The 20037-nt window shown below is 40.6% G+C and overlaps 2 protein-coding genes across 3 annotated transcripts in view; both read left to right on the top strand.

Annotated features, from left to right (window-relative positions):
• uhrf1 (ubiquitin-like with PHD and ring finger domains 1) lies at window positions 1–10391 on the top strand. Its single transcript, XM_069702301.1, has 16 exons — window positions 1–161; window positions 395–661; window positions 1546–1697; window positions 2901–3116; window positions 3621–3736; window positions 3913–4099; window positions 4336–4459; window positions 4779–4886; window positions 5071–5175; window positions 5465–5571; window positions 5651–5813; window positions 5986–6123; window positions 6607–6706; window positions 6964–7112; window positions 7653–7751; window positions 8793–10391. The coding sequence occupies exons 1-16, from the start codon at window positions 9–11 to the stop codon at window positions 8937–8939; spliced, it is 2331 nt and encodes a 776-aa protein (XP_069558402.1). The 5' UTR covers window positions 1–8; the 3' UTR covers window positions 8940–10391.
• Window positions 10392–11008: 617 nt separating this feature from the next.
• The window catches only part of kdm4b (lysine (K)-specific demethylase 4B), a 45739-nt gene continuing 36710 nt past the window's right edge, over window positions 11009–20037 (top strand). The window contains exons 1-5 of one of the 2 annotated variants that reach the window (XM_069702292.1): window positions 11009–11085; window positions 14230–14670; window positions 15065–15240; window positions 16488–16602; window positions 17519–17712. In XM_069702292.1, coding sequence (XP_069558393.1) covers window positions 14257–14670; window positions 15065–15240; window positions 16488–16602; window positions 17519–17712 — 899 coding nt within the window. In that variant the 5' untranslated portion in view covers window positions 11009–11085; window positions 14230–14256. Of the gene's footprint in view, window positions 11086–11534; window positions 11618–14229; window positions 14671–15064; window positions 15241–16487; window positions 16603–17518; window positions 17713–20037 lie in introns of those variants that run through there. The other variant, XM_069702293.1, reaches the window with a different exon arrangement.

The raw sequence follows: 20037 nt of genomic DNA, 5'->3' as shown, positions 1-20037 counted from the left end.
CAGCTGCAATGTGGATTCAAGTGCGCACAATGGATGGGAAGGAAACCCATCGGGTGGATTCCCTGTCCAAACTCACCAAGGTGAATGAGCTGCGTCTGAAAATCACCGACCTCTTCAATGTGGAGCCAGAGAGGCAGAGACTCTTCTACCGTGGCAAGCAGGTGAGGCAACATGGTTGGAAATTTTGTTCAGCGACGTCTTGGTCATTTTGTCAGATGGTAGAGTTTTGCTTATTCAGTCTGAGGTAACATAATATTTAGGTTATAGGAACGGTATGGGTGATGGTTGGAGCTCAGTTATAGAGAGTGGGTAACATAAAGGACCACTGAAACAAAAATGGGAAGTGCTGATTTCCTTCTTTTAACCATGCCTTTTATTTTCTTATTTACATCAGATGGAGGATGGCCACACAATATTTGACTACAACGTGGGCCTGAACGACATAGTGCAGCTGCTTATAAGGCAGAAGAAGTCCCCTGTGGATGTCGTCAAAAGCAAGGACAAAGAAGCTGAGCTCTCCGACTCTGACTCTGGCTGCGGTTCAACCCAGAGCGAGTCTGACAAGAGCTCAACTCACGGCGAGGTCGAGGGTCAGACCGCTGGCACCTCTGCCCAGACGAACACCCCAGAACTCGTCGATCCCGGGTTTGGATTTTACAAGGTACGTTTTAAGGATGATTCATTGTTATTGTGGCTTTGTGGGGAAGACGGAAATCAAATGCACGCACGCTGTGGTGCACAACCGGTGTTCAGCCCAGTTTGGGAAATTGTCATGAAGCCTGTTGAGCAAGTAGTTCAACCACCAGTGTGGGTTTTAAAGTTTCATGTTGTCAATATGAATAAAGGAATGGTAAAGAAAAGGAATAAATGGGAAAAAGTTGTGTTGGAATTTTTGGCATTCCTCACTCAAGCTCACATCTGTGTAGGCTGCTTTGTATTAAGAGGCAGGTTATAAATAAAGGCGTATAGCGCAGGATGCAGTTCACTATAAGCAGGAAACATCCATCACTGTGAATATTGGGGCTGCCAGTATACTTGTTCAGCATTGCTTATTGGACGGTCAGAAACCTCATCACTCTCTGACGTCAGATTGGGAGATGTCGTAACTGGCTGTAACGCTCTAGTTTTTGTTCCTCCTGCGTTAGACAGCCATTTCTGACATGCATTACATCATCACTTTTTCAGCTTTTTTTTTTTTTTTTTTTTTTTTTTGTAACCGTTTGAAATTGTTATTGTTGGAATTTGTGACCAAAATATTTACAATATAGCAAAACAGAAGTCTGTGAAATCCAGTAGTTTGCACCTCTGCAGACCTGCAGTCTTCCCCTCCCCACTAACAGCATTGTGATTGCTGTTTATACGGTGAAAATGTTGCCTTAATCTGCAAATGTAGGCCAACTGGATAAACTCAAAAAGCAACATTTTTAAACATTTACTAAACATTTCATGGAATTTGTTAGGTTATTAATTGCCCTAAAAGGATTCAATACAGTTTTTTAAATGTCACTGAACTGCTTGCTAACTTTTTCCTTTGTGTGTCTGAAGATCAATGAGCTGGTGGATGCAAAAGACTTAAACATGGGAGCGTGGTTTGAGGCCCAGATCGTGAACGTTACAAAGACCACAAAGACGCCCATAGAAGAGGCAGCTGAGGCCCAGCCAGAGGAAGACATACTGTACCATGTTAAATATGAAGAGTAAGAATCCTTTTTTCTTTTTTTCTTCCCCTGTTACTCTCATTAATGCTGTCCAAAGCTTTTGACCATCGCTTGACATTCATTTAGTGGAGTCCTGTTTTACAAAGCTGTAAATAGTTCTGTGAAAATCAAACAATGTTAATCCCTGAATTCATGTCTTTCAACCCTGTTGGTGCATTAACATAAAACAGCGGGGTTTTTTTTTTACAAGGGAACGCCCACCTGCAATTTAGAGCTTTGCTTTTTTTGTTCGGCTGTGTTGTTGCAGAATGGAAAAACGTTTTGGTTTCAGCAGTGAAAATGTTAAACTAAAGATAGGAAAGGAATCAACTGAACATTATGATTGATAATGAGCACTAAAATTTATTCTAAATGGTGGTTATGTTGACTTGTTTTATGCTACAAAAAGGTGGTGGGTGCCAATGTTAAATATTTGCTTGAACATCACAAATCAGTTCAGAAAATCAAAAACAATGAATCAAAAACAACTTTGTAGAAACATAAGAGGACTAAAGATGGGAAATTTTGGTTATATAATTGAGCCTTTTAGTTTATCAGCTGCAGTGAAGGAGCGTCAATATACTTAATACACAACATTTCAATTTAGATCTAACAAGAGATTAGCTTTTTTTTTTTTTACATGTGGATATAATAGTTTGAATAACTAACTCCAGTAATGATTGAACAGGGTCAAACCCAAAGTTAAAATATTAATGTTGTTTAAGTGGAAAAACTTCACAATGAAACAGGTTTTCCCTCTTGTCATATACTGCATGAATACACTATATCAGGCCAGATTTTGCTCAATGGAAGCTTAGTAGACCAGTAGGCATATCACAAATTTAAACCACCAAACATGATCAACAAATAGGCACCATAAACTGTGTTTTCACCATCTAAACTGAAGTAAGCTGTTATTGATTGACTAATACAAAATGATCGCTTCCAAAAATTTCAAATTAAGACTTGTATGTGAGACAAGGCTGTGGCATGACCAATCACTCTCCACCAAAGTTGACGTTGACCTTTTTAAATTAAATGAGTTGCTGGGCTTTGATCCGAGTGGTGTTGCTGTTCAAACCGGCTGCATTAACAGTCGGTGCTCACCATTCAAACACACTGTGTGGGAAGCGCCTGCGTTGGCGTGCGGCTCGTCTCGTCTCTGATCTACAACGTAATATGATGTCATGTTTCCCGTCACAGCTACCCAGAGAACGGAGTGATTGAGCTGCTGGTCAAGGATGTTCGTCCGCGGGCCCGCACCGTGTACCAGTGGCACCAGCTGGAGGCTGGAATGGTTGTCATGGTTAACTACAACCCAGATGACCCCAAGGAACGTGGGTACTGGTACGACGCCGAGATCCAGAAGAAGCGGGAGACTCGTACCCTGCGGGAGATCTACGCCAAGATCATCCTCGGGTAAGGACATTGTTCCGTGTCAGGTGGAATTATGGTGCTTTGTGGTGTCAATGACCGCAAGTCGTGTCTGAGAAAACGTCTGCTTAACAAGCCGTGGCAGCAGGTGAACATTGTCTTGATGTCTTACTGTAACAGTAGCCCAGTTTCTTTTAGGAACCACATTAACAGGTGGGTTGAAGCTAATTTCCTGTTTTGGTATCACAGTTGTACAATATGTTGCGTACAGGAAACATTTTAAGACGTTGGTGTTTTATCTACGTTCATGTTCATGACGCAGGATACTGCATGTTATTTTCACCGAGACGGCGTCAGTTTTCTCTCGATGATGGTATATTCTCTGACCCGTTTTGTATTTATTACATACTGCTGTGATTCTGTCTGCAGTTTTCTACTAACCCTGCTAAGTTTCTCATTTCTGTTCTAATTTTTCAGTATTGACTATACTGATAGCAGCAGCATGTGCAGCGATGGCATCACTTTGACAGTTAGTTTCTTTGTCTGCAGAGATGCTGGTGACTCTCTTAATGACTGCCGGATCATGTTTCTCACTGAAATCTACAAAATTGAGGAGCCTGGTTCTCTGAGCGATGGCCCAGCTGGATCTGAGAGCCCGCTGAAAAGTAAGCTAAATATAATTATTATTTTTTTTTTTAACTTTAAAGTTACATGTTAGCAGCCATTGATATTATGACTTTTGACTTGTAAATCTTGTTGACGTTAATTTGTACCAATGAAACCTGGCTTGCACCAACCTGCTGGAAATGCTGTATGATAAAATAATATGTGTATTCTGCAGGATCTAATGGACCCGAGTGCAAGTACTGTAAGGATGATCCCAGCAAGAACTGTCGCTGGTGTAACTGTCACATCTGCGGCATCAAACAGGATCCCGACAAACAGCTGCTGTGTGACGAATGTGACATGGCCTATCACATCTACTGTCTGAATCCTCCACTCACCTCCATCCCTGAAGACGAGGACTGGTCAGTAGATTCATTCAGTATACTCGGATAGGCAGTCATTTAATTGAAAATGAAGTCAGAAAATGATTTCTAGTCAGATGTTAATGATTAAAGAGCTGCTTTTTAAATAATATGGTGGTGTTGAATTTTTTTTGCCACTATGGAGTACAACCAACACCCAACTTCACACCTTTCTGATGATTACTGCTATAATTAATATGTGGAGCTTGACTTTACGTTCACCCTGTGCGTCTCAGGTATTGCCCAGGTTGCCGTACTGACAGCAGTGAGGTTGTGCGTGCCGGAGAGAAGCTGAAGGAGAGCAAGAAGAAATCGAAGATGGCTTCTGCTAGCTCCTCCAGCCAGCGGGACTGGGGCAAGGTGAACACTGCCAGACAACAGGTCTCATTCATGCAGGCAAAAAAAAAAAACGAATTAGATGATTTGAATTAGTCAGGTTTGGGGATTTGACACTAGTAAATTATATCACAGGTTAAAAATAGATAAATACTTGTCAAAACCGCTTTCAAAAAAAAAAAAAAAAGAGGAAAGAAGGTATTTCCATCATAAGAGCAAAAGCAAAGACTTGCATGGTGGTTATAGCACATGAAATATGTTTTGATGAATAGTTCTCAACTTGCATGTTAATTTGTTAAATGCCAAAGTGTTCACAAATAAATGTTTTTCTCCTCCCTTCCAGGGAATGGCCTGTGTTGGTCGAACCAAGCAGTGCACCATCGTCCCGTCCAACCACTACGGCCCGATTCCCGGCATCCCTGTCGGCTCGCCGTGGAAGTTCAGAGTGCAGGTCAGTCTACTTCTGTTGCCACGGAGAGGATAAAACTCGTTTAACATATTTGGAATGGTTGCTTCTTAATATGAAGACATCTGACAACACAAACTCCAGATGTTTCAGTAAGGAGTTTAGTGTGTAATTTATGTCTGTGACTGCAATAATAATGACATTATTTGTGTTTTTGTTTTTTTTCCAGGTCAGTGAATCTGGTGTCCACAGGCCTCATGTGGCTGGGATCCATGGCAGGAGCAACGATGGTGCCTTCTCTCTGGTCCTGGCAGGAGGCTACGAGGACGATGTGGTATGTTTTTTTTTTTTTTTAAATTTTAAACTTTACTTTGTTCTTTAACAGATGTAATAAAAAGAAGTTGGTGAGCATAAATTTGAATGGGGTTAAAGTCACTGCCTGCTGCCAGCTAATACAATTAAATGTACATGCACAGATTTCTGAAGTGAATGGGCTACTGTAATTATGTACTACTGTTATCAGTAGGTGTCTCAATTTTTTTTCTACGTAAAAGTGGTTTCAATTTTGATGGCAAATTTTCTGTAGTTTTTGCGTTTGACATTTTGGACGTGTTTTGCTGTAGGATGATGGTAACGAGTTCACTTACACCGGCTCCGGAGGTCGAGATCTGTCCGGAAACAAGAGGACTGCTGAGCAATCATGCGATCAGACACTTACCCACATGAACCGGTATGAAAGGACACAATGACTTAACAAAACACTCTTGGTATTTCTGTATATCTAAACTGTTTTCTTCGGGACCCACCAGTGCGCTGGCTCTAAACTGCAACGTCCATATCAATGACAAAAATGGAGCGGAGTCCAAGAACTGGAAGGAGGGAAAACCAGTCAGAGTTGTCCGCAGCTGCAAAGGACGCAAGCACAGTAAATACTGCCCCGAGGAAGGAAACCGATACGATGGGATATACAAGGTATGATAGAGCACCGTGCACGGGTTTGTTTATGAGGGGGGCGGAACCGCCAAACGAGCACACGGCAAACTCGAGTATCAAACTATTGAACATGGGGTGTCCTAGCTTGAGAAACATTTTATTTATAATGTGAGCGTCTGTTTATGGTGCATATATCTCTGACTTCCCTCAGGTGGTGAAGTACTGGCCAGACAAAGGAAAGTCTGGCTTCTTGGTCTGGAGGTATCTGCTGAAGCGGGACGATGACGAGCCGGCACCGTGGACCCGAGATGGCAAGGAACGCATCAAGAAGCTCGCTCTCACCATGCAGGTACAGATGTTTACATTACACTGTGCATGCTGTTTGTTTTCTTTTTCCTTCTTTTTTTTTTAGACTGTTGTCGTCAGCTCACAATTGACAATTTATCATTCATGGCTCGATACAAAACCGGCGCAACATTGTGACTTACTAATGTTTTCAATATTTGTACCAAAATGAAATCTGTGGCCTGGAAGATTAAACTGCTGTATATCTGTATACAGATCATTCTTGCTGATGTGGGCACTTGATACATTTTATAGTCTTTACCTGGAAATTGTCGACAAAATGAACCTATGCCGCTCACATTTTGCATGTTAATATAACATGTTAACTGACAGCATGTTATTATAAAAACAATGTAAATGTTACCTGTTAAATGCAGCACGTTACTTAGAATAATTGTTGAAAATCCTGCTAAACCTTCTGACTGTTGATTCTCATTAGCATACTACTGTTGCTTTAAACTAAATAAATGGACTCTTGTGGTTTCAGTATCCTGCTGGATATCAGAAAGAGAAAGAGAACAAAAATGAGGTGGAGGAGGAGGAGACACCTAGCAAGGCAAAGAGGAAGAGAAAATCTCAGGGCACCGGTATGTTCTGTTTGTTTGTTTGTTTGTTTTTGTTTTTCTCATTGCCTCTGCAAATCACCCCAGAGTCATGCGCTGGGCTTTTTGAGGTGGAAAGTGTCACTGGTGTTATACAGACAACTACACTGCTGGAAGGAGTGATGATGATATGTGGTTTGAGGCGATGGATTTTTACTCTTTAGGAACCCAAACAAAATCTTCAGGCCTGATACTATGCGACTTCTTACTGAATAAAAGATGTGTTTCTTTGTTTCTCTCAGAATCTACCAAGACCTCACCGGCCAAGTCTTCGAAAAAAATCAAGGTGGAGGTGTACAAACTTTCCCAGGAGCAGAAATCTCTCATCAAGAATGATAAGTCAAACAAGAAGCTGTGGGATGAAGCCATGGAGTCTCTGTCACTTGGACCGGTGAGGACAACTTTGCATTTGGTCAAATCAGCAGAGGAGTTTTTATTAAAGACTTGAGCTGTGGGTGTGTTTGTCCTGCATGTGGGGGTGCAAATAAAAACAATTTTTTTTTATTTTTTTTTTACATATTGTGACTTCGAGGCAATTGGAATGATTTGTAAAGATAAATATGAGTGTTGTAGATGCCTAGCACATCACATTTTTACTACAGGTAAACTGAAATTGCACCAATTAAAAATCTAAACGTCAAATGCATTAAACCTGAAGAAATATGCAGGGTCTTGGAACTCGCTTAATATAAAGTCTGAACAGTGGCTGTCCTTAGACTTCATGTATTGGTTTACTAAAAAAAAGCTATTATTTTTGTTGAGGATCGATGGAGGAACTTGTTTGTGTAATTTATTTTTAGACGCTAACTGAGGTGCTCAGTAAGTCCCACATGAATTGCAGAAGTTAGCATCAGTCAACAAAAAAAACAGGAACTGAAAGCTGCGTAAAGCCTCTGAACGCCTGTTTATGTTTGTTCATTTCTTCCTGCAGAAATTCTTGACCAAAGTTGAAGAGGTTTTCCACTGCATTTGCTGCCAGGAAGTGGTCTTTCAGCCCATCACCACAGAGTGCCAACACAATGTGTGCAAGGTAAGAACGACGTGTTAATGTCCCAATTGAAAGTTGATTTACAACAGAGTATCTGCTAAATATAGAGTTGATTTACAACAGAGTATCTGCTAAATATAGGAGTGACAAAGGCTCCACTGATGGATCACAGCTTCAATACATTACACTGAAACCTATTGATGCTTGACATTTTCAATTCTGGGAACAGGCAAAACATTTGAAAGTCTAAATCTTTGATATGACCTCGTATGCAGTAACTCAATCACCTCTGCTTAAACCGTGTGGGGGTGTTTTCAATCAGTGAGATGCTAATGTACAAAAAGGTGCTTTTATTTTGTTCTGTTGCAGTAGTGGAGGGGTTTGAATTCCTTTTTTTTTTTTTTTCTTTTTCTTTTTAAACCGTTTCATCTTTGGTCTGAACTGGTTTTAAGACAGTTGCAGCACTGAACTGGCCCTCCTCAGCTCGACTAAAACCAGCTGACGGTGTCGCCTGAAACTCGGCTTGACAAGTGGCAAGTGGGTGGTTTTAGACTGCAAGGCACAATAGTTGGTTGCTCCTCTAATACGCAGAAAAATACACCAGCTCTAAATGAATCTGGAAAAAGACAGGAAAAATGGACAGAACAGGGGAGATCTCCTGTTTCAGGTTCACAGCATACATTTATTTAAGCCCCCTGTGTGCCTCCAAATTCTCAACCCTCCTGTTTTACTTTAAAAAAAAAAAAAAAAAAAAAAAAAGTTTTTGACATTACATAACTACTAAATATGCGACGGTTACAAGTAACTCCCTATTGATATCCTCGCAATTGCTATTTGAGACGCTACAAACTATATCAAGCTTTAACCCAGCAGTTGAAACAGAAGTGCAGAGTCGTTGCACCGTGTTGCCTCGTTCCTTTGACGTAAACTGGCTGGTTTCAGAGCGTGAGACGTGAGCAACACGATGAATCTTAGAATCAGACATTTATGTTTAACAATACAGGAGGAACCTGTCAGAAGAGAACATCTTTCAAAGGGATTTAAAAAAACAAACAAATATTAAACTTCGTCTTTTTCCTTCAGGAATGCCTTCAGCGGTCCTTCAAAGCAGAGGTGTACACCTGCCCGGCCTGCAGACACGACCTGGGCAAGAACTACTCCATGTCGGTCAACAAATCCCTGCAGGACATTCTAAATCAGTTTTTCCCAGGGTACAGCAACGGGCGATGATCATTGGTTCTGCCTACTCAGCCCTCGAGGAACCGCGATGCAAACTGTAAGGGGCATTTTCAGTAGAGGCAATAAAGAATCAGTTTCTCTTAATATATTTTCTATGATTATAAAACTACAATATTTGTGGACTTTGATGCTACCATTGTCACCTTCGATCTGCCATGATGTGGTGTTAATGATAAATTGAAAATTCCTTCTTAACTGGCTGTACCATTACTCCATTAATACCTTCAACGTTGATTTTACTCCCAGCGTTTCGTTCTGTTCCATTAACTAATGCTAATGTTATCCATGATGTAAACTTGCTGTCACTTTTAACTAAATCCCTCCGTGTTTAGCGCTCGTTAGGAAAACGTTAATGCAAAACGGGTTAAGCCATTTTCTCAACTTGTTTGGAGATGCTTTTGTACAAGGCCGTTACTTGAAATTGGATCATATCTGCTTTGCCGTTATATTGGTGCAATTTTTCAAAAATCTCATCATGCAGTTCCATTTTGTTTTCGTCCTGACATGATGAGATGGTTGAAATTGCATTAAAATGTAGAGGAGGTCAAACATTCAAGCAAAAAACTAAACCCGATGAGGTTTTTTTTTTCTGCACTTGAGCAATCTGAGAAGAAGTGTCTTATTGGCAAAATTGTGTCATCAAACTTAGATTTTTTTTTTCTAAGGTATGCTGGTTCCCTATTTTCATACAATAATTTTTTAAATAATTGTAGATGAAGTTTCTGCACATTGATTTAAAAGTTATGAATTTGACAAACCCTTGAAATCCAAATGTGATGGAGGTTATAATGCAATCTTATTTTGTGGCATAGATTTGGATTTCCCTTGTTTTAAAAGATTCACTTCAATAAAGTCCAAAGAAAAGTCAGTGCTTAACCAAGAGTAATGTAGAAGTCCCATCTATCTAGCTCTCTAGCTGTTGTCCCTGACACTCAAGCCTAATTGAGTCTAGAAACTTAATTTGTATTTTTGATAAAGTTAAAATGTGTACTTTTTCATCTTTTTATAATCTAATACTGCCATCTGTGTATGTGTGTGTTGGAGGGGGGGGGGTTCAGTCAGTCTTTTGTGTCTCCAGTGGTCACCGGTGATACCCGACCTCATTTAAAACGGGAAACGCTGGCATTAAATGTTAAGGTTATACCACACACTGCTCCAGGAATTTGGTAGTGATTCAACTTATTTGAATTTATTTACGTCTTTTACCTTTTTATGAATGATATTCAGTATTAAATTTCAACAGCAGTGTGTATTTATCCGCATGCCAACGCTTCACGTTTTGAGGGAGACAAATATTTGCATAGACTGGGAAATGTATATTTTCTGAAATTGTACAATTTTTTTTTTGTCAATTTTAGTTTAATATGTAGTTTTAGAATTGCTTGCACGTGTTTGGTGCAAAAATATTGTCAATACATTTTCAGTGTTATTCAATAAAAAAGTAAAAATGAAGAACGTCTTTTTTTGTTTTGTTTTGGACAATGGGTGGTATTGGTGATAATTGACATATAATATGACAAAAAAAATAGTTATTTTCTGCACTTGAACGAGGTAAATAATTGGTTGTGCCTTTAAGCTTTGGCAAGGACAAGACTGCAAATGTTTTTAGATTGATAGATTTTAAGTGCAGACCTTAAACTTTATTGTAATTGAATGGCAGGAACCTATTTTAACGTTAAGGTTGAGAGAATTTATATATAAATAATTTTGAATAACAGAGTTCACGGGACTTGGGGGGGAGGGAATTGTTGAACCCAATGTGGGGATTGTGAAAATGGCTCAAAATATGTTTACCTGCACTGATGGTATCTTTTATTTCAGCTTTCAGCAAACCCGGCAGTGTGTACGTGCGTGGCGTGCACATCGGCGCGACGGACATGAATGGCGAGCGTCTGCTATCATTAGTTTATTCGCGTGTCTGTAACCGAAGAAGCCAATCACATCGTCGGCATTTTCGGTAACGTCGACAGCGTCTGCGTCATTCAACCAATCGCAAGGCGCGCTTTCTAAAGTAGGCGGGGCCGTTCGTAGCTTCAAGCGAGCTAATGCTAGAAGAAAATCGATCCAGAGAATTTTAACCAAACGAAACCAAATACGTTCAGCGAAACAGGGAGAGGACGATATTTTGCAGCAGGAGGTAATATTTCCCAAACGGGCTTAATTTTGTATCTCCATTTAAAGACCGTGTTCTCGTTTAACCGTGATGTGGTGTTCCGTCGTCGCGGTGTTATGTTTTTTTTTTTTTTTTTTTTTTTTTTGCTAAATGCAGATATGGGAGTAGCGAGCTAGAAGCTAGCGAACATTAGCTGGGAATATGTTCACCTCAGGACACGGTGAAGTGGGGGCTTCTTTTCAACAAAAAAAATGTCCGAGGTGTTCAACTTAAAAGAGATTTGCACTGACCGTGTTATGCGAAGTCCCACGTTTAAGCGAAGGGCTTCGGGTTTTTTTTTTTTTTTTTGGTTGTCATCTTAAAGATACGATGCTAATGTTAGTTGTGCAGGTCTGTCGGCGCGTTTAAGCCGCTGCAGTCAGTCACAACCAAGTTGTCCTTTTACTTCCTCCAAGCCCAAACCTGCATCTACAGCCAGGGGTAACGCGTGCATTTTACGACTAGTGGCATCTCGTTGTTTTTTTTAATTTTTTTTAAAGAAGGCTTGCCTGTTGCAGTAAGTATCAGGCCCAGGTTGGAGTTAAATGGTCTATGTAGGCCCCTTTTTGTTGTGGTTATATACAGCTGGAGGGGGGGGGGGTGTCATGTGGCCTTCCGGCACCTGAGTAAAAAGCACTGCCTGTTTCTATCATCAGTAGTGAAAGTAAAAGTTATTCTCGGGAAGATGTCTTTCTCATTACACTGAGCAGGAAAACAGTAGTGTGTTGCGGGGGGGGGGGGGATTTATGACACAGGAGTCGTTTTCAAATGTTCAGTGAACGGACGAAGTGTTCAGAGCCTTTATTTAAGGTTCATGTTTTTAGTACAGCAGTGTAACGTACTGACTGATATGTTGTTATTTATTACATCGGTAGATTATTAATACTGAAGCATTAGTGTGTGATCAGCACGTCGCTGCTGTAGTTGCTGCAGGCGAAAGCTGGTTTGAATTCCTTATGTATAGTTTTATGAACGGGGACAGCAGATGCATTTGTGGGGGTCGTGATGTGATTACCGGGAGAATAAAGAGGAAAAAAAAAAAAAACAAAAAAAAGTTTTCATAGGCAAATCTGTTTTCAGTTTTTTTTTTTTTTTTTTTTTTTTTTGGGTACTTTTTCCTCTTAATATTTGATTTCCGCTCAAATATTGTATCATTTGGACATTTACTCAAATGAAACCATGTGAGAAGTTTAAAGAGAAAAACTGTTAAGACATGACTGAAATGTGACCTCGGCTACATACTGCTTTTTGCAAGATATCAAAAAGACGGTTTAAAAACTCTGGTTTAATCTTTAACAATGTGTTGAAACTAAGGCTATCAAATACATGTTGTGGAGTAACAAGTACAATATTTTCCCTTTGAAATGTCATGGAGTGAAAGTATAAAGTAGCTTGAAAAGGAAATACTCGAGTAAAGTACCTCAAAACGTTACTAAAGTGCAATACTTGACTTGAATGAATATACATAATTACTTTCAACCAATGCTATACATTTATTTCAGCACAACATTGTCCCAGTGATTCCTGTCTTTTCATTCAGCTACTTGTAACCTCACTGCTGTTTTAAATTCAGAGCTGGTTTCACTTTAGGCTTTTTGTGGTTGATGCAAATGACAAACTAAATTAACATCATCATTTCCCTAGCCTTGTAGTAGCTACTCCAACTACATGTTTAAAACTTGTGCTGTTTTAACGTAGTGTGTTTCGCATTTGTGTTAAGTTGTGAATGAGAAGCTGGATAGCATATATGGGGATGCGCTGATGTAATTTTTGTTTCTGCGTATGTGTTTTTTTTTTAATTTTTTTTAAAGAAGTTTAAGTTTGATAATATGCAAACTACATGTAACTGCTGCAGTGCAGATCGAGGTCTCCAAAGATCTCTGCTGACACGCCTGTCTTAAAGCTAAACAACCAAATGCCCATCTCTATTGTTGAGTGTGATGAAGCGCTAGACGTGGCACTTGTATTGGAGTTGCGCACGAGAGGTTATTTGAATTTGTTTGGGTGCAACCTGTGGGGCTGTGTGCCAAAGTTAATCTTCAAACAGATAACCTGTTGCACCTGTGCGATAGTTATTTTCATGCCAAAAAAGGGGAAAAAAAAAAACATTCACCCATTGTGATGCATCGCAGTTGTTTCTCTGAAGATTCTGGATTGATACACAGATGTATGCAAAAAAAAAAAAAAAAAAGTTCTTCCACAAACCAACTCTATGCCCTCTGCACAGTTAACATTATGGATGTCCTCTGATTCAGTTCATGTTAGGCTTAAGTTAAATTTGTCTCAAATTCTTTAATTGTTTTGCTCATTTATTGTCAGGCCCAATCTATTGAGAGTTCCTACATTCTACATGTAGATCTCTGTCATATGGTTGAAATCATTATAACAGTATTAGTAAGAGTATTTTCTCTTGTTGATAAGATATCACAATATGGCAAATGAATGCAAAATCACATGCAATATGTGTATATTTCATACGTATAATACAATATTTTGGAGCTTTTAAGTAATAAAAACCATCTCAATGTCGTTTTATATCTCCTCCAAGCTTCTCTGTGGAGATCTAGCAAGAACATGCTGTTTTATGTCTGTGTCTTTGGTTGCATTGATATCAATGAGCCTCTCTTGCTATTGGCTGACTTCTTCCCTGAGTGACACACGTCCTGGCCAACCAGTCTTGTAGCTTGTTAGCGCCGCGACACAATTACCGCTGGATCTATTGTTCCACATAAAAGGTTAGACATTGGGCCGTGGTGAGGATGTGACACATGTCATGAGTGTGAGTTAGTGGCATCACAAACTTAGTGAAGTCCAAATGGCGTGTGGAAATGGCAGAGTTGCTGAATATGGACCTCTCCGTGGACTAAGAATTTTGTCACTTTGACATGATTAAAGACAGTTTGTGAGCGTATATAACTTACAGTTTCTTGTGGTCAAAAAGTTGAATTATTGTAGTTTAAGAATGCACTTCGTTTTAAAAACAAACAAACCGGGATGCCTCACAGTTTCACTGCGTGTTTTCCATCTTGCAGTCGTATCCAATCTGTTTCAGCAAAAAAAATTCCCGTCAGTTAGAAAATGGGTGAAATGGACTGGATATGCTCTGACTGCCTGTGCTCTCCCCTTTAGGTTTACCTGCAATCTGCGAAAGACCCAATGGCTACCGACATGCCCATGGACGCGGTGTCGGCCCCTGACCCTGCCCCAGCATCGCCGCTTGACCCTTCCCCAGCTTCTCCTCCTGCTCTCAGCTCCAGCGCAGCCCAAGACCAGATACCCACCCAGGAGCCAGCAATAGCTGAAACCCCCGACGCAGCACTGACCTCAGATCACGATGCTGCTCCAGATCTCCCCCCAGCTCAGCCTACAGACCCGGACGTTGCCCCAGAAGTCGTTCCAGGGTCTGAGCTGCCCGCAGGTGCTCTTCCGCCCCCACTGTCATTGGTCTGCACCAAGAACCCCAGCTGCAAGATCATGACCTTCCGGCCCACCGTGGAGGAGTTCAAAGACTTTGCCAAATACATCGTCTACATGGAGAGTCAAGGAGCTCATCGGGCCGGCCTGGCAAAGGTGAGCACAGCTCGCACACATGCCAAGTACACTCCCTCACATACACCCACATATTCACTGCAGTCTTACACTGACCTGAGTTATGTTTACGGTAAAGTCTCCTTGTTGTTGAAAAGTATCAAATATTTTAGCAAATTTTTGCATAAAGTTACAGATGCACGATTGGATATTTTTGAAGCTGAAATCAGCAGATATTTGGTATTTTATGTCACCGGGTTGCCACCAAATAATGTTCAAATAATAATTTTTTTCATGATATCTGATTTAAAAAAAAAAAAATTTTTTTGGAGTATTGGTTGTTCAATTGCGCGCTTTGGGATTAAATAGAATTTGAATATCCTGCAAGATTTGAGATTTGTACATGCCCAAAATGAAATGCCTTTCCCTTCTCCAGGTGATTCCCCCGAAGGGCTGGAAGCCGCGCAAGTCCTACGACACCATTGAGGACATGGTGATTCCAGCTCCCATCATGCAGGTGGTGACCGGTCAGTCAGGCCTTTTCACTCAGTACAACATTCAGAAGAAATCTATGACTGTGAGCGACTACCGCAAGCTGGCCAACAGCAAGAAGTAAGTTTCTCCTCGGTACAGGGGCCTCGCTCTTAAATGAATGCACGAAAACACGAACGACTTTATGCTCGTCTAGACACCGTCAGGACTGAGGCTGATGGTGACAACATGCTTCGAAGTTGCTTTCATCTCCCATGCAATGTTTAGTGCGATTGTGTTCATTCTGGGAAGTGCCGCTGGCGATGCAGTGATTCATCGACCGCAACATGCTTAAGAATTTTTTTAAGAAATCAAATACAGTGTCACAAAACTGCCACAGAAGAAGTGACAAGTAGGCAGCCCATGCAAGAGATTCACTTAAATCAAATAATATTTAGTACCAATGTGAACCAACAGTGGAGTGTTGGCAGTCTGCAATACAAGCAGCGACTGGACGCGTGTCACAGAAGTGGAATTATTAAAGATGCAAACACAAAAGGAAGGTTAATAACCAACGGATGAAGAGACAGAGAGAACACATGGACCGGCCTTGTTGGCCCATTTAAACCTAATTAGATGATGACCCTCATGCAAGACAGTGGGAGGGGGGTCACAATAATAATAAATTAATAACCTCTAACTTTTCAGCCTGGATCAACAACCATGTAATTTGATAATATTTACAAAGTTGTAGCTTCTTTTTATTTAAATAATTCCCTCTTTATTTTTAATCAGCATAATAGATTTGATCTCCTTAATCTACTCTCAATGTTAGAAACCAGTAAATCCTGATATTAACATGTCTGCAGGGCCTGTATATAGCCTTGTTACAGTCGTTTTGTGTTGGGGGAGTCTTTTGTGCCCTCTAGTGGCTTTAAAATGCTTAAACGTAGTTGAATGAAGATCATTGTGGAACCTATTTTTTATGGGGGATTTTGTCAAATAATAGACCTTTTAAAATACCAGAAAGACAAATTAATACGGTTAATGTGTTAGATATGAAAACGGTGACATTGTTCTCAACCTTTTTCCTTCTCTGCTGCTTTAATATTAAAGCTGTTGGGCATAACTTGTCTTATTAAGTTTCATAGCTGCAGCAGAAACTGAGAATGCGGCTATAAATAACTTGCATTTCATGAGACCCGATGTGGCTCCTGTTTGCTGGTTGAAGACCTAAAGTGCAGGCTGTGTGCTAAGGAGGGCTATTTTAACAAGCTTGCAGTGATAGACAAGACAAATGATCGAATTGCTCACTGCTGGATGCTTGGGGTTTTCGTCGAGGTGCCACTCGCCACTTTACAATATGATCGGTCCTGTTCTGCTTTCAGGTACTGCACACCGCGCCACAAAGACTTTGACGACCTGGAGAGGAAGTACTGGAAGAACCTGACATTCGTGTCACCCATTTATGGCGCTGACGTCAGTGGCTCCATCTATGAGGAGGTGAGGGTTTGTGTGTGTGTGTGTGTGTGTGTTCCCGAGAACTGTGTGTATTAGTGCTTATTGATTAAGGATGTCAGTCCTAATTACTTTGATGGATATTTTGATCTAGGTTATTACTCAGTGATTTGGAGAGTTATAACACATTTTTTTATTCAGGGGTTTTAAGCCTAGTTACCAGTATTATAGCTTTAACACCACGCTGAATGAATGAGATATTATGGTGACCAGATCAATGATCAGACAGACAGCAACATTTGTACATATTTGTGTGACTACAGCACCATCTGCTGGTTACTGTTAGACCTTGCGGACTAGGGATGAGGCGAGTACTCGGCCTAAGCGAGAATCCGGTACGGATAATGTACTTTTGACAAATACGAGTATCACCCAAGTAATTGTGTCAATATCCGTGCTGACTCAAGCGTCTAACAGACAGGCGGATACACACCGAGCCCCGCTTCCCATGCAGCTCTCCTGAGACACGGAGACACGCTCTGTCAGCCTGTTCAGCCTGTGCAGGAATTAAAAACAAGCGACTCCTCCAGTTCTTTTCTGGCATCGACCCTTTTCATTTAGGTTTGTGTAAAATATCTTCGGCCGAGTTACTCCGAGAACTTTGCTCTTACAGGACGAGTCGCAAGTTACAGCTCGTGCACTCTGCTCCTGCTGGTTGCTTCCTCAAACGACTCGCTCCTTCCTTGTTAAGATATCTTCACTGAGCTGAACGCTTTCAGTGAGAATATAGTGGAAGGCTGAATGCAAGTTTCTGTGTGGACTCGGTCTGCATAAATCACCCAGCTTCCCATTGTCAGTTTATGTAATAAAACAATAAAACCCAGCTAACGATCTATTTTGAGTGGAGTCTGCAGGCTCCACTGTCCGTACTAACCCTACAAATGCATGTGATGCTGTCCAGGACATTCATGAGTGGAACATTGGCCACCTCAACACACTGCTGGATATGGTGGAGCAGGAGTGTGGCATCGTCATCGAGGGTGTCAACACACCGTACCTGTATTTTGGCATGTGGAAGACCACCTTTGCCTGGCACACAGAGGACATGGACCTCTACAGCATCAACTACCTGCACTTCGGACAGTCCAAGTCATGGTCAGTCACCGTTTCTTTGTTGTTTTTTTTCTTTAATCCTTCCGTAGAGCCTGAACTGTCACTTGTCATTTTCTTCTGTTATTAGATTAAAACCTGTGTGCAGTGCTCATTTAAAGTCTGCAGATGTAATGTGTGTGTACCTGCTGCATAGATAACTTAGTGGAGGTTTCGGGGTAACCAAAAACACTTTTAGACCTTTTAGGATTTCTGATTCTTCATTGGTTCTCCTTCCTAATATATATTCACAAAAATCTTTTGTATAAAAAGACCCTAGAGAAACACATTTTTATGGGTTTATTTTCAAAGTATTTAAAAAGAGTAATTTCTCCATAGTTTAAAAAAAATGTATGTGTTAAAACTGTCAAGAGACATCAAAACAAGAGGCATCATTGCAGTTGCCATTACTATAAATGTATCTGGCCTTAAGGACAATAATGTAGCTTTGGACTTGTTTTCAAGTCAATGACCGCACTGCTCTTCAGAGGAAATAATAATATCTGGTTGGCCTATTTAAGTTATTTTGAGGGACGCTGTAAGACGTAAAGCAAGCACACCCACAAAGAGGCAGTAACGATGTCATTGGTTAATGTCATTCCTGGCTTTCTATTGGTTGGGGACTTTTAGCAGGGTTATTTCACAAAAATCCAAGGGCGCAAACTGAGATTCAAGAGCAGAAGTTTTGCAAGTGCACAGGAAGCAGTCGAAGGAGTGGAAGGAGGAGGAGTTAAACTGGAGCAGAAATCTGAGTGCAAGCGTACAGTTTTAAAAGAGGGGGGTCAAATCCGCCAGCGAGCAGCGACTATTTGAGTCCAAGAGGAGACTTTCGAGAGAGAATATTACAATAATTGATTGTGAAAACAAGAAATCATGCTTTCAAACTGAGAGAGCTCTTGACTTATGGCAGTGATAAATCCCCATACTAACACACAAACATGAACACCGTGGCACAGACACACACAGACACACACAAACACAAACACACACCAAAGGTGATGATTTACGTTTACGGTGGAAGTAGAAACCACGGTCACTGGAGGCACATGTTCTTCCTGTGTTGTTTTTCTGCCGTTTTACCTTCACTGTAGTGTACATACCATATCTGTGTATAGACATAGGAGAACAGACTCGATGATCACTGAAGATATTTGACACAAAATATTTATTTAAGAAGTAAATAATGGATGAATGCTTCCCTTTTCAGACAGCACGGAGTCGAGCAATTCTCTTCCGGGCTTTTGAAATTAGAGTTGTGATTCTAGCTTTTGATCGATTAGATCAGGCAATTCATTTTCCAGTCTTGAATCCTTTCAAAACTCTTCGTGAATCCATTTATGATGTGAATAAAGTAAACTTAAATGATCTGGTTAAAATTTGCATGCGGAGAAGGCAGACACAATTAATTAATTAATTAATTAATAACCCATCGCTACAATCTTTTAAAATGCGATAAACTGGAGCTTCATTTATCCACAATGCTCAGTAAACATTATGACAATAACACAGTTGTATTTTCCAATAGCTACTTACATGCTATGTATTCAGAACTAAAAGTACACGCACATGATTTATTGATGTGAATAATAGTGTATAAGAATTGCAGTTACAGAATCACTGATGGAGTTGCAGAGTGATGCCTCTTTCACCTCATAAACAACTTTTAGCCGAGTTCAGAAAACAAAGGTAAATGCTGCCACTGTTGAGCCCTAAATGTCCTCCAGTAAAGGGCACATGCGTTCTATCTTAAACCTGGCTGTGTCTCCATTCTCGGCGCTGTGTCGGGCCCTTTATTTCTGTGTTACAGTGTTGGTTGTGGACAGTATATATCAACTGCAGGTGTAGCTGACACAAAGAATGTTTCACTCGGGCACTGCTGGCTGTCACAACATCATAAATGTTTTACAGTTGCAGCTGAACTGAAGTTATTTTTCACGTATAGTCCAAGTATTTCCAGTACCGTTATTTCAAGACTGCTAAACAAAGTAAAAAAAGTGATTTTGTTTCATTATAAGGTAACACGTGGGAATGCACAGCAAGTTTGCTCAAAACTTTTATAGCGCCTAATCCATAATGGAGGCAGTTGCAGTGATTGGACCTGCATCTTTAATCTTTATTATTTTGCCTTCTGTCTTTCTGTCACACTTTCCTGGATGTCTCTGGTTCCTTAAGAAAGTGATACATTTATTTAAATTTTCTTCCCCTTGATTTGTCGAGGCTTTATGAATCTCCCCCCCCCCCCCCCGTCTTTTCATCATCATTTCCCATCCATGGTACTGCAGGAGATGAGCAGAGACAACCAGCATTCAGAAATACAGTATTACCTGTGTG

This window comes from Brachyistius frenatus, unplaced genomic scaffold (genome assembly GCF_029030835.1).
Source record: "Brachyistius frenatus isolate BFR_SWC_R1_liver_20210118 unplaced genomic scaffold, ASM2903083v1 Contig_41, whole genome shotgun sequence".
Lineage (NCBI taxonomy): Eukaryota > Metazoa > Chordata > Actinopteri > Embiotocidae > Brachyistius > Brachyistius frenatus.
The sequence above is the reverse complement of the archived record's forward strand: the minus strand, read 5'-3'. Positions and strand labels throughout refer to the sequence as shown.